Source organism: Quercus suber, unplaced genomic scaffold (genome assembly GCF_002906115.3).
Source record: "Quercus suber isolate HL8 unplaced genomic scaffold, Cork oak 2.0 scaffold_403, whole genome shotgun sequence".
In the NCBI taxonomy this organism is placed as follows: domain Eukaryota; kingdom Viridiplantae; phylum Streptophyta; class Magnoliopsida; order Fagales; family Fagaceae; genus Quercus; species Quercus suber.
In genome coordinates, this window is record NW_027069854.1 from 564,144 (window position 1) to 579,356 (window position 15,213).

Here is a 15,213-nt window from a genome sequence, read left to right on the forward strand (position 1 = left end):
TATGTGATGTTAGAATCACATAATGTGAGGATGAAACTGTCAAATGTGAGAAAAAAAAGTAAGGGAACAACCAAATGTGAGAAAAGAACTATCACATTTGATGTTGGAACTGCATAATGTGAGGATGAAACTGTCAAATGTGAGAAAAAAAGTAAGGGATCCGTCAAATGTGAAAAAAGAACTATCACATGTGATGTTGGAACTGCACAATATAAGGATGGAACCATCAAGTGTGAGAAAAAAAGTAAGAGAACCACCCAATGTGAGAAAAGAACTGTCATATGTGATGTTGGAACCGCACAATGTGAGGATGGAACCGTCAAATATGAGAAAAAAAGTAAAAAAACCATCAAATGTGAGAAAAGAACTGTTACATATGATATTGGAACTGCACAATGTGAGAATGGAACTGTCAAATGTGAGAAAAAAGTAAAGGAACCACCAAATGTGAGAAGAGAACTGTCACATGTGATATTGGAACTGCACAATGTGATAATGGAACCGTCAAATGTGAGAAAAAGGTAACCTGGTGTAGTAGGTTACCTACTAGTGGGTACCGTACCCCCCCTTTTTTTGGGGGGTACTGTAGAATTACTCTTTATATATATATAAAAATAAAAAAAATTAACCTGAAATTATAGCAAGGAATCAACCAAATATAAGATTTGAGAAGATTATGAAGAGAACCGCCGAGGAGATAAATATCTAACGAGTCCACCCACTCATAGATTGTCGGTTTGTGGACTACTAAGCGATTATGGGTCCCACACATGTATGGGTCCCACAATATATGAGTGGCTAACCCCACAAAACATAATCACAAGATATTTCCTAGTTACAGTGAAGTTATGGTGGTGGAACAAATGTATTTAAAAATTTTAACAAAACAATCAATGTGGTATTGTATTTAAGAATAAGCAAAATCATACCTAATTAATTTTAATATTTATATATAAATTCAACTAAATTAGGAGTTTATTGAAATGTTTTTAAGTGTGGTAGGATGTGTTGATTTTTAAGTAAAATAATGATGTGGCAATTTCTTATTGGATAGTATAAAATATGAGTTTTAGATCACGTTTTTACCAAATTTGAACTCCATAACATAAACTGCCATGTCAATCTATAAGATGAAACAAACTTTGGAGAATGATTTTATTCTTTATAAATCTAACATTAATCTAAGTAAAATTCTTTGGTTATAATTACAGAAGGCTAAGATTGCAATTTTATTTTAATTGTAGCTAAGAGATATTGCTTGGACTTCTTTACGCAGACAACTAAGTTTCAGATCTCCCTGCCTGATTATTGTAATATTTAAGATCTTTAAAAAAAAAAAAAAAGGTGAAAAGAAGGTAAAAGGAAATAGGATTGAGTTTTTATAGGACCACAATATTTGTGTTACAACTTTCACCATAACTTTGATATAGTAGACTATGAATAACTGGTCTTTACTTTTACAAAAATTCACAATTTTTTTTATCACTTATAATTAACCACGTTAGAGTTGTAACAAAAGTTGAAGGGCAAAAGTTGCGTACACGTATTTTCTGAATTGGACCGTCTAATAAGCTAGCTACACCTTTCTACCTGAAATCCAGCTGAAAGGAATAGTGGGTGCTTTTTGGGCTTTGGCTATAGCTCTCTCCTCTAGCCTTCTCATCCTTTGAGCCAACCTACATACATAGTCTTGGGCTTCTCGTCCCTCGCTTGTAAGTCCAGTAAGCTTCTCTACCTTCCATTTAGCCACCAAAAGTTCCACAATTTCTCTATAGTCCCTAGCTGTGTAGACCCCAATTCTTGATGAAACAATTGCAAAGTGATCAAAAAGATTATGGTCATGGCCATCATACATCAAATGGGCTGGCATTGAGATTTTCCTCTTCATCATGTCTGCAAAGGCTATTACCATTTCATTTGGATCGAGCTCAAAAAGCTTCTCAGCTATTTTTGTATAAGCACTTTCATGGCGCTTCTCATCCGAGGCAATTATACCACATACTTGGGCAAGCTTTACGTCCCCATGTTGCATAGCCAGCTTGGCTGTGTTCCCATGGGAGATAAATGCTGCTCGTTCTTGAAATGATGTGTAAATGGTCCAAAGGTATGAATCTTTCCCGGTGCCAATATCCTAGGTGCAAAATGCAATTAGACATTAACAAGAATTATATGAATTTTAAGACTATAGATCTCCACCCAACATTATAACTTTTAACGGCATTACATGTGGAAATCGTATAAGGAACATCTTAAGCAAGGTTATCTAAATGTGATATGATAGCAAGGCTTAACTTCTCAATGGCAATATTAGGCTTAGATGCAAACTCCATGTGACAGTGTTAAAGAGAGTTATAATTATTGTATTTGAATTAGGTTAACAGTTTGGTCAAAGATAGTGGTCATTGAAGGAATTTTTGTTGGGTGGTTATTAAGAAATTTAAATTAAACAAAATATAATAAAAATAAAACTTGAATATAATGATATTATAAAATAAATAAATAAATAAATAAGCACAAATGCATAAAGTTTAAAATTTTCATTCTATGATTTTTTCTTATTTTGAAATTATCATTTGATAGCTTCATTATTAATACTATCAGCTACATCTTTTCAATGTGCACAATCAAATAATCATTAATCTACTGATTTCCTATTCAATTGCCAATACCTTGTCTAAATAAGTAACAATATAAACAAAATACATCATACTTTTTTTTGATGTTTTCCATACATTTTTTATTATTATTTAAACTAATTATGATTAAATTGATGCAAAGTTCCACCATTTTTTTTAAAGAGAAATCATGACCAAGAGGTTGACAAGAACTTCTTTGTCAATACACTCTTTTTAATTATTTCATCTTGATCATTGGGATAAAAAGATGAAACATTTTCTCATAGCCTAAGATCTGAAAAATTTTATTCAAGTCAATACAAAATTTCTTAGAAGATAAATCTTGCAATAGAAGTGATAGCAAAAGAATAAAAGGTAAACTATAAGTTCATTCAGTATATTCAACTTAGCATTAAACCATTATATTTAATCATGTTCAATAAAGTATTGATGCATTATTTTAGTGCATATATGTATTTACAAGATGTATCAGATAAATCCAACAAATTTAAGCTAAAGACTAAAACAAGCACTAAATGATTAAAAATTTAAAAATATGCATTTTTTATATAAAAAAATAGCGATTTTATTTTGAAAAAAAAAAATTTTAAAACATCACAAGCTAATTTTTTTGTTTGGAAATTTTTTGAGAAATGCTACGTTTACAAAATTTTCATAATAAATCCTATGTGGCAATTTGTTACTGGTTATAATATATATGCCACTGAAATTACTTTTTTTTATCCATTAGTAACAGCCAGTAACAACTGAACACCTAGGATTTATTGTAAAAGTAGTGTGAACATAACATTTCTTGTAATTTTTGGTTCAATCTTCAATAGACCACAATTTTTGAAAGGTCAAATTTTATTTTTAATGGGCTCAAATTTTTATTTAGGATGTTCAAGGTTTTTTTTTTTTTTTAAATTCTTATATATATATATATATATATATTTCTTTTCAAGTAGGGTGGTCCTGTGACCACCCTGAATTACACTTGGCTTCGCCCTTAGTCAAAGAACTTATTGCACTTTTGAAAATGAATTTGTCTTACCTCCAATACTTTTTCAACTGGTTTTTATTTATTTATTTATTTATTTTTATTTTATTTTTAAGTTTACAATGACAAGTGATAGTAGGTTTTAATCTCCATATTTTATTTAGTTAGTATGTGATGTGGCAGTTTCTCATTAAAATAAAAAGAGATTCCATTTAAAAAAATACTGGAAGTAACCCAAATCCTTTAAAAACCAAGAAGTGGTTTGATAGGAATTGCATCTATGTGATATTCAAAAGTGAAAATTAGAACAATTATGGGCAAAGAAGCATGAACACTTCAAAACCTCCAACATGTCCATGTTGGACAAGCTAGAGACTCTTCTTCATACTTGTCTATTTTAATTAGATATGTTTTTAAAGATTTTAATAGTTGTTATTTATTTTGAAAACTTATACATAAAAATGAGATATGCCTATTAATATAATTAATTAATTAATATATCTCTCTCTCTCTCACACACACACACACACACACATTTAATTATTTAATTTTTTTTTTATATAAGATGGTGTAAAAGAAAAAAAAAATTGTTAAAATAATAGTTAAATTATTAAAATCTCAATTTCTTAAAATTTAAGAGATTTTAAAATAATTATGTTGCATATCTTACCATTCCTGACTGAATCAAGTATTGAGTTGTCTTTTCAATTTGCTTCATGTCCACTCTTCCAGAAAGGAAAAGGTATTTATTGAGAAGATCACCATGCCTATTTTCTTCTGCACTCCATGCCCTAGCCCAAATTGCCCAAGGAGTGTTATCTACACCCGTTTCATCATGAAAACATTCTGTGGAATTAATTCGAGTTTGGTAAGTTGGAAGGGCTTCTTCTGTGATCATATCACCAACTAAGGCAACAAAGTACTCATCTGGAATGTCTCTTGTTCTCTTTCTTAGTTCATGGATTTGCTCAATAAATTCATCTGAGGTAGGATCTGGCAAAAAATCTTGTGGTTGCCAACATTCCTTAACAGGTTTTAGGAGAGTTAAGACATTGTTTTTAGCCCAATTCTCCATAGATTTGAAAATTTCAACCTTCTTAGGTGGCATGGGGCAAGCTAGGTTCACATTGAATTCACCAAGATGGTCTAAACCCCCTTTTGCTCCTCTAAATTCCAACAAAAAGGGACAGGGAAGTAATTAATGTCAGAATATTGAAGCTAAAATGTAATATGAAAACAATTGTTTGTTTATATATATCTGTTTGGTACACATTATTTTTTTAGCTTTATGAGAATTAATGGAGTTTAATTTTTTTTTACCTATGTTAAAAAAAAAAATTATTAAAATTGTATCATAAAAAAGCTGAAAATAAAATAAAGTGATTTCGATTTGCTATGCCAAATAGCATGGACAAATGCATGCATCATTTACTAATAATGTATGTAATTTAAACTCCTTGCAGGGGTTGATTTTAGGTGAGCCCAAGCAAAATGGGAATTGGCCCAACTAACCTCAGCTCAAAAGAGAAGGGAGTCAAGTCCAAAACTCATTATAGATGTCCAATAGAGGGTAATGACATATAGCAAAGAAACAACTCAAAAACACGGAGTCACAATAGCTAAAATAGATGAAAATACTTTCAATATCTATCAGTGTCAAATACAGCAAGATGAGTAAAGCAAATAAGATGGTAAAACTGTAAGAGAGAGAGAGAGAGAGAGAGAGAGAGAGAGAGAGAGCACTATTGTGCTGCCACATGTTCAATATACCCTTAAGAGCTCCTATCTCAGATGTTCTTAAGTGTTTTGAGTTGAGTAAGTGTCTTAGGTAAGATGGGTATTATTGGGTTATTAATGCAAGGCTTTGAATTAAATCTGAGATGCTCTTACCATGATAGGATGGAAAGCTTCAATTTTGTTTTTGCTTAGGTTTTATGGTGGGTTGGTTTAATCATAGTTTGGGTAATTTTTTTACTAACCTTAATTTGTTGAACTCTTCTAGGCCAAAATGACACCTGGAGAACCTGTTAAATTTGCCAAAGCTTGTCATAAAGCATTAAATGAACTTGGCATGCTTCTCATAACTAAATGCAGTCAGACCGAATTTTCAGTCACATAGAGCAACTCTTGAAGGTATCCTTTTGCGAGTAAGTGGCCAGTATATGGGTATATTCATAGGCCTTTATATTTTGTAAGTGTCACCAGCCCACTTTGCAAGTGTTAAATCTTATATTTTAGGATTAAGACCATGTTAAACCTAAGATAGCCCAAAGCTTTACCCTCCACACCTATTTCATTCACTTTCCCATTAAAGTACATGGACTTGAACCACGCATACGATAAAATAAGATATTTCAGAGCAATTGGTCCCAAGGGCCTGGGATTTGCTTTGCATGGGCCAATCAGGTTTTTAGCAAAAATGAGCATCAACATATCTTTTATAATTTCTAAAGAATTAAGTGACCATACTAATAATTCAAAAAAAAAAAAAAAAAAAAGTGAACGTATCATTGTGACTTTGTGCATGCGCGTATGTAACATGTTTAAAGAGCAAATAAAAAATATCAAGATATTATAATATATGATACGAAAATCAACAATTCAAATGGGTTATTGATCTATTTTTCATTCTAATTATGAAAATGTTAGTTCATGTGAAAAGATGAGAGAATTCGAAGTTTAATCTTACTTGTTGTTGGAGAAGAGTGGGGAAGTCATAGAAAACTTAAGAGATCTCGGAGTTCTCATCAGTGGGAGAGCAAGTGTTGAAGGAAAAAAGTAAAAGTTGAAGGAGTTGAGTATTAAAGCCATGTCTTCTCTTTAACCTCTCTTTTAGCTCCTAAACACCAAACACTAAGATAAAGGGGATTGGTTAGTACTTAGTTGTTATGAAATTAGGAATACATATATAGAAAGCAGTGAGGGAGAGAGGTAGAAGAAGACGTGGTGGATGGTGGAAAGAGTTTAATGTCTATTTGTTTGTTTTTGTTTTTGTTTTTTTAAGGGAGTTTAATAACTTAATGGAATTACATGATTGATGTCTAGAAGGATGATGAAATGATCACAAGTGTTTTTTTAAATGTTGGACTAATTAGAAATCAATGATTATACTAGGTATATCTTTTTTTTTTTTAATTAATTTATTTATTATAAATATGATAGAATTTCAACTTATAATATCTGTTTTATGATGATTGTTTTTTTATTATCATGACAAAATACAAATCATTTTTTGAAATAGGCAGGATTCGAATTTAAATTTCATTTTCGACATCAAAAAACTCTACTAATTGAGTTTACCTAAAGTCGTCTATATATTTTGTATTATATGATTAAGGTTACACCCATTTTAGAGGGTTGATTCTTGTTAAATGTATCCCGCAAAAAGTCTCTCTCACATTCTTAATCATTAACTTTTTATTATAACTTGCCTTGTCAAGTCATTCAAAATTTAACAATCAACATTTCAACAAACATATTCGACTCCCCATGCCACCAACTTCTGTCCCTCTGCAGTAAGATATAATAACAGCAGGCGCTTAGACAATTGCCAATTGGAGACGTCAACAACCATGATGCAAGAGCCAAGAGCTGTGTCAACTTGGGAGTGGTTAGTGAGCGTTCGACCTCTATTATTTTATTTGAAAGAAGCCAGTGGGTTTGTTTTTGGGTTTAAGTTTGAGTTTTAAATTTGATTTTTTTATTAATATATTAATATAGTCCTCTAATTTCAGTAGGTACGAAGATTGTGGCAAAGATGGTGGTTCCTTGTTTAGCAAAAATGATGGTGGCTCCTTGGACCTTGGGCAAAGATTGTGGTCCCTTGCTTCATAAGGTCTCCCATATTAATAAGCGTAGTGTCTTCTATCATTTTAGTCAAAAAAAAAAAAAAAAAAAAAAAAGCGTGAGTGCCGGCTAGCGTACCGTTTATATTTAATATTTATAGTGTGTCTATCATTATGGGCTGGAAGTTAGGCATTTTGAAGATAAGGTTTTTTAGTCCAATTAAGATATGTTACTTTAAAATTTTAATTAAAAAAAAAAAAAAAAAAGCTACTTCAGAAAGTTCCATTATTTATTTTGAAAACCCATTCCTTCTAGGTAGCCCAATATTAGGAGAAACTCCTAAATGTTTCCGGTGCATGTTACCTCCCTCTTACAAGGGAATGGGGTCCACTTTCTTGTGAGAGAGAGGTAACATGTACCAGAAACATGCAATATTTTCTCCAATATTAGGTGTATTAAGATAAAAACATTGATGGGACAATGTTTTCCTATAAACATCCGATGCTACTGAACTTACACTAATTACATGTAGTTATATTATTTAGGATAAAACTTAATTACATACTTGGTAATTGTTGCACACTCTTAGTGTGATGGTCACTTCATAAGTATAAGTGCTTCTAAGGTGTGGGGGGCAAGGGACATGGTTCAAGTTCCCTGAAGGGAGCTTTATACATATATACACTTAGATTAAGTTAGAATAGAATTTCTATCTTGTATATATAAAAAAAAAAAAAATACAACTTCAGGTAAATTGCAAATTACACCCCTAAAGTTTGGGAGTGATTGGATTTTACATCCTGAAATTTCAGAATTTGGATTTTACCCCCTAACTTTTGAAAGTTTTGGATTTTACATTGTGATGTTTCAGAATTTAGATTTTATCTCCTATATTTTAAAGGTGTTTGAATTTTATTTTCTAAAGTTTAGGAGTGTTTGGATTTTATACCCTAAAGTTTCATAATTTGGAGGTGTAAAATCCAAACACCCTAACTTTTAGGAGGTAAAATCTAAATTTTGAAATTTGATGGTGTAAAATTCAAATACTTCCAAACTTTAGGAGTGCAATTTGTAATTTACCCTATAACTTAAGTACATAACTTAATTAGATTCAAACATTTGGTTACATTGTCCAATAAAGTACATTCAATAGTATCATTTAAAAAAAATTAAATTAAATTTCAAGCAATTATGTTTTTTAATCTAATAGAGGAAGCTAGCTCACTTCACCTAAAATAATATGCCTAAAAAAAATTACCTTATTATTTATTCACTGCTACAAGTAATAACCATCTTCAAGTCTATATTGTGAGGAGATTTCCAAGTTTATGCTCCTTATTTTTTCTAAGATAAAATACAATTTAATCTCTAAAAAAAATTGCACTTTACTTCCTTCAATTTTGAGATTACTTCTAAATCAGTTGTCAATTTTTAAAATTTACAATTTGCATCATCAAGTAAAACTATATAATAATAATAATAAAAAGGTTAAAGTGCAAACTACATCTTTGAAATTTGGGTGTCTATAGATTTTACACCCTAAAATTTCAAAATTTGAATTATATTTGCTAAAGTCATATTCTATTTGTATCAATAGCCAATTTGTTCCTATTTTCTGTTAAGTGCCACATAAACTTGCTATGTGTGTTTAGTTCATCTAATAAATTGATGCCATTTGGCGTAATAAAAATGGCATGGCATAATGACAATGATGTGACATTATTTTATTGGACAAACTAAACACATGTGGCAATTTTATGTGACACTCAACGGAAAATATGGAAGAAAGGGCTACTAATATTGCAAAAAAAAAAAAAAAAATAATAATAACTTTAAGGGTGAAATCCAAATTCTAAAATTTTAGGGTGTAAAAATTTCAAAACCCTCACAAACTTTAGGGTAATAGTTTGTCTTTACCCTAATATATACATATATATATATATATATATAAGTTGAAACTCTATTGTTAAGGCATTAAATGAAATTAATTATTTCATGCCCATAGCTAATTCTATAAAAGGGTTTGTAAATGGACATTGACATGTAGAACAGTATGACGACCTTAAGTTTAATCAAAAGCAAAGATACATGTATGTTTCTTGATTTTATTGTTTCTGAACAAGAATTTACAAGTAGTGATATAATGTTTGCACTTACAACTGTCCAACTGTGTGAGATGCAGAAACTTGCCTACTCCCAGACAAGATTAAGATTGTTCTTCCACTGAATTTTAGGTTAACTCTACCATGATAGTACTAACATGGCCTCCCAGAATCAATAGCACAAATACACTTCTATAGGTACTACATCCTACCAAAATGATCATATCTATTAAAATAATGTCATATCATTGTCACTATTAATAGGAATTGCCACACTTCTATAGGTATTACATCCTCCAATATTTATTTGACTTTTAATTTTCTACATATTTAGAATATATTTTTCATTCTCTTTGAGATATAAAATTATTAATTAAGTTTTTATATCCAAGTTTCATTAACATTTCCTTTTTAATTGATAATATCAATTAATCTTTTAGTAAACATTTATAATTAAAATAAGGGTTCAATTAATGTGTAACCTTGGAGCATATATTAATCATTCATTTAAAAAAAATTATGAAAAATTGAAAAAGCTATCACAAAAGTCAGTCATTTTTTATTTTCCCATAAATTTTTTTCTAAAATAGTTTTACTTGAGCATATATTAGTAAAACCTTTAAAATAAAACATAATATATAATTAAAAAAATGATAAATTATCTAAAATAAAACAAAAATTGAAGTATAAAACAATAGAAATTGATTTATCAAAAGCACAATTGCAACTTTACAAAATAATATGATCACTTTACACTTTAAATTTGCAGAAATAAAAAATTATTTATCATATAACTTAACAAATTAATTTTAATACAAAATATATTGTGCTATTTTATAATTTTATTAAATTAAGATAACCCTCGTACATATAACAAATTAAATGACTTTCTAAAAATGGATGGGGAAAAAAGCAAAAAAAAAAAAAAAAATCACTAGGTGAGGGTTGAATAAATAGCAGCACTAAAATAAAAATAAGTGACCGCCCACTCAGTATTAAAGCTTGAATTAAAACAAAAAAATATATAAAAAAGCAATTTTCAAAAATTTCTTAATTGTAAGAAACGTGTAACTATAAGTCTGCAATTCACATGAGTTTTAATAACTCCTAAGGATTGACATGATAACTCATAAGAGCAACAATATCAGTTAACACAAAATTTCTATCTGTTTTGCAACAAAAAAAAAAAAAACCTACTTTTTCTATTTTAAACACCCATTTTTATCAAATCAGTTTGTCTATTCTACCATATATTTTATTTAAATAATCATTTTCCTCACTTTTAAATTATTTATCTCAACTCTCTCACTTCACGGTTTGAAACTCTCTCTCCATTCATGGTCACAAGCAATGATCCAAGCATCAATCCACTATGGTTGAAACTCCCTGGTCCACAAGCACCGATTCACCACAAGCACTGATCCACGAAGATTTGTTCCAGTCGACCCAAACATTCTGATCCCCTCCAAGCACCAACCCACAGCCACAAGCTCACAAAAATGCTATCTCTGTCTCTGTTGCTATGTTCGTGTGTGGGTGTGTTTGATTTTTGGTTGATTTTATGGTGTGTCTATGGTCAATTTTGTGGTGTGTTTGTGGTTGATTTTGTGGTGTGTTTGATTTTGGGGTTGATTTTTGGTTGATTTTATGGTGTGTCTATGGTCAATTTTTTGGTGTGTTTGTGGTTGATTTTGTGGTGTGTTTGATTTTGGGGTTGATTTTTGGTTGATTTTGTAGTGCTGGGTTTGTGTTGATTTTGCGATGTTGGGTCTGTTGGTGTGTTCGTGTGTGTGGGTGTGTTTGTGTGTATCAGAGGAAGAGGAAGATGACGAGGGAGAGAAGATGCTTGAGTTGGTTTTGCAGGTGGAGAAAAGAGAGAAAAAAGGAGTGAAATGTGAAATTAATAAAATATTAGTATGCAAAGCTATGGTAACCATGCATCTATGCATGGTTATTGTAGCATTTTTGTATATATGCATAATTTTGCAAGCATTGATGTGAGTGTTTTTTTAATTCAAATGTGTAAAATTAACCAGTTTTTATATTTTGCACAATTTTGTATTAATTAATGCAGTTACTCTAACATAGAAAAAAACTAGAATGCTTCCCAACCATAAATGTACAACTTGGACTTAGGAGAAAAATATTAAAAATTTTGAAAGTTTAGGAAAAGGACCCGTGGCGCCTTAAAGTTTTTCCTAGGTGAATGAGCCATAATTAATTTGTATTGAGGGCCTTCTTTTATTTGGTGGTCTTAAGCTATTGTCTCAATTGCTTATATGATTGAGTTGACCTAATTGCCAAAAAGATACATGTGTTGGAATTTAAATCATATATGGGAAGCATGATCTTAAGATGTTTAGGGGTGGCAAAATCTGACATGACCTGAGAACCTGATATGACTTGCGAACTCGACACGACTAACTCATTTATAAACAGGTCATGGTTTAAAGGTAAATGAGTTCAGGTTATATTCAGGTTGACATGGCTAACCAATTTAATAAACAGGTCATGTTGTGTTCAACAAGCGAACATGTTTGCCCATTTAGTTTATAAAGTTATTAGTTATTTTGATATTATTGCTTAATTTATGATTGTTTTTATATGTTTATTATTAGGGAAAATTACACTTTGCTCACCTGTGGTTTGCCCGAAAAACACTTTGTCTACCTGTGGTTTAAAAATTGACACTTTACCTATCTAAGGTTAGCTCCATTTGTCTCATGTTATCTACCTCTATTAAAAACATGAATAAATTTGTATTTTTGTTACCCTTTTATGTTTCTCTCATCTCAAAACATAAAAACCTAAAAAAAAAGGGGAAAAAAGATCTAAAAGCAAGGTTACGTAAAAATTAAAACCTAACTTTTACATCTTCTTGTCTTTTTTTTTTTTTTTTTTTTTGTTAAAACATGCATCTTCTTGTCATATGCTAACTTTTAAATCTTCTATTTTAACACATTAAATTTTTTTTTTTTTAAAAAAAGCGTTAGCAAACAAAAATTTGATACCTGGCAAATACCTCAGGTCAGGAAAATACTGTACTAAACTCCTCAAGGCAAGAAAACGCATAATTAAGCCTTGCACAAAACTTCAAGGAACATGTATCCCACACATAATATATTAATGAAAAATCCAACTAAATCGCTGCAGTAATACTATACTAGGGTTTATCAAACTCCAACAAAATAGCTGCTGAATTCATATCCATCATGTCAGGGACAGACCCAAGATTTCAAGCTAGGAGGGGGGGGGGGGGTCTTCTCCCATATTTTTCTATGCCTCTTGTTCAAATTTGGCCCATATAAACCTGTAAAAGCGTACTCAAATTGATCGCCTACATTTTTAAATTTGCATGAAACAGAAAAACGCCCTACTGCTTCCTCCACCTTTTCCATTGCCCTTCGATCCCACATCAAGACAATACCTCCAGAAGCACCTTCTGAACCCAAGTACAACTAGTCTACATATGGACAACTCCATATACTTCTGACAATTCCTCTAGTAATCCATTCGAGTTTAGTCTTCTGCAAACATACAATATTAGGCCTCTATGCATGCAACAAATTATGAATCTGAAGCCTCTTCTCAACCTCATTCAATCCTCTGACATTCCAAGGAACCATCTTTAGGTTCATTTAGGAATAAAAAGAGCCCGCTCCCTATTAATACCACTGCGCCTAGTTGAAGTAGAACCATAATTAATTAAGCTGAATAAACCCTTTAGCTCTCTTATACCTTTCACTCCAGAACTGTTCAAGTCACATGCCTTTTTTTTTTTTTTTTTTCCAAAGCAGCCCTATGGTGTAATTCAGCCTCAACAGCCAATAAAAAGGTGGTTGCTTGATTTTCCAAACCTTTTAGGGATGTGCCTAGGAAAAGTTATCAAACCCGTTAAATCTGCTTTGGAACCACTCAGAGTAAGCTTCTTCCCTCACTGGATTCTCCACACCCACCACTTCCTGTCCTTCCATTGCCAAGGGTAGAGAAAAGGCTAGTGGTTCTACAACTAGAGGTGACAAGCCCCCTTCATTAGGTAGCTCAGTAGACTCTAAACAAGTGTTTGAGACCCAATCCTCCACAAGTACTTCATTCATATCAAGTTGGGCTGATGACACCTCCAAAACGTCTGAAGACTTCAATGGGACCAAGGCCAGTTGGGTTTGCCTTTCCAAAACCTCTGTGACTAATCGGAGTTGCCACTCTTCTTCCATCTCGGAGTTCAAGCACCCACTGCTTTGAATTCCCCCACTTCTTTCTAACATTGTTGGAATGCTCCTGAAGTATCAAATGGATGTCTTGCTGCAAGTTGTCTTCACCATCGGAGGTGTTTGCTTACTCATCGAGCTCATCAGAGCAGAGAAACTCTGTATCGGTCTCATTGGAGCCAAGGATCTCATTATCGGGCTCGTCGGCACCGATAAAGTCAATATCGGCATCATCAGGGACTTTCATCGACTAGGCTAGTCTCAATGAGCTTTGGGAATCAACTTGAGGTTGTTTCGAGTCTACAACCACATCGCATCTTCTAGAACCTCGCATTGAGCTCATCGAAACCGAAGGCAAGTTTCTTGGGTTCTGGGTCTCACCATTTGGAAGTGGTTGTTTTGGTTTAGGCTGCTAGACTGTGATGGGCTTGGGATTAAATTTGGGCTTTGCTTAGAAGGGAGTTTTGGGTTTAAAATTATGGTTTTTATCTTCGGGCTTATTGTTATTATCTTTGGGTTTTTCTATGCGGCCCACTTCTTGGACTTCGGACCACTTTACCTCCCACCCACCATTTGGCACATGCTCCAATCTCAGGCCAACATCCAACGTTAAATGCGAATCATTGACACCGCTAATGTTCTCTATAATCTCAACCGACGATTTAACCTTAGACGTTGCTTGTTTCTTCCCAGCATTCAAATCGTAGGTATCGTGGCTTTGATTGCTCAAATTTGATTTGGTTGAAATTTGAAAATTTGGCATTAATTGCTTTCCTTTCCTGCTACCACTATGCTCTCTCTGGTCACCCTCCGCTGTTGCCAGTAGAAAAGATTTGGAATTCTCCACTATCGGTTTCAGGACAGAATTGAATGTCTGTTTGATGGCGAGCGATCCAGGAGCAATTGCTTTCCGTAGATGAAATCCAAAATCTTGCCACCCACTACCCGATTTCCCTTCTGGCACCATGAGAAAGCCTTTCCGACGGCCATGGATAAGTTTCGAGATCATTAAAAACTGCCATTTGCATTGGAACCCAATTGCAAAATAAAAACTTTCTCACCATCCTTGAAGGTTCGTGCAAAGTTACCAGGAGTTGTATTAGACATTAGATCCTCCACAATAGCTAGCAAACGCTTTGCACTCTCTTTGCCCATGAAAACTGATCGGAGAGAATCCCGATTTCGCTCAAAAATGCGTAACATGAAATAAGTACCTCCCTCCGCAACTGAGAATTTGAAAGTCTTGGACTCAATGAAAAAGAAAATTGAACCTCCCATAACAAAAGAGAAAAACATCAAGTTTTGTGATTAATTCGAGGTAGCCAGGCCTTTTTTTTACCATCACAGATGAACATAATCACAAAGGCAGGCAAGCATAGCAAGCAAAATTTCTATTTTAGTAATGCAGAAAATAAAATAATTTAGTGCAGTCATCTGTTGTAGGAAGCCCACTTTTGATTTGAATGAGGATGTTAGATCTTGCTGGAGGAAGATTCGACATC

General features: G+C 32.5%; 1 protein-coding gene across 1 annotated transcript; it reads right to left on the minus strand.

Moving 5' to 3' along the window:
• Window positions 1-1,561: 1,561 nt before the first annotated feature.
• On the minus strand, window positions 1,562-4,705 carry LOC111996345 (stearoyl-[acyl-carrier-protein] 9-desaturase, chloroplastic-like). The gene is made up of 2 exons (XM_065761255.1): window positions 4,286-4,705; window positions 1,562-2,131 (listed from the first exon to the last, which is right to left on the minus strand). Exons 1-2 carry the CDS (start codon window positions 4,688-4,690, stop codon window positions 1,577-1,579), a joined length of 960 nt encoding a protein of 319 aa, XP_065617327.1. The 5' UTR covers window positions 4,691-4,705; the 3' UTR covers window positions 1,562-1,576.
• Between the last annotated feature and the right edge of the window lie 10,508 nt (window positions 4,706-15,213).

What these genes read in the sequence shown, in the direction of transcription:
- LOC111996345 (XM_065761255.1), bottom strand. Translation starts at nt 4,690, where the DNA reads ATGGAGAATTGGGCTAAAAACAATGTCTTAACTCTCCTAAAACCTGTT. An exon ending in ACTTGATTCAGTCAGGAATG is followed by an intron (nt 2,132 to 4,285) that starts GTAAGATATGCA and finishes TTTTGCACCTAG; the next exon opens with GATATTGGCACCGGGAAAGA.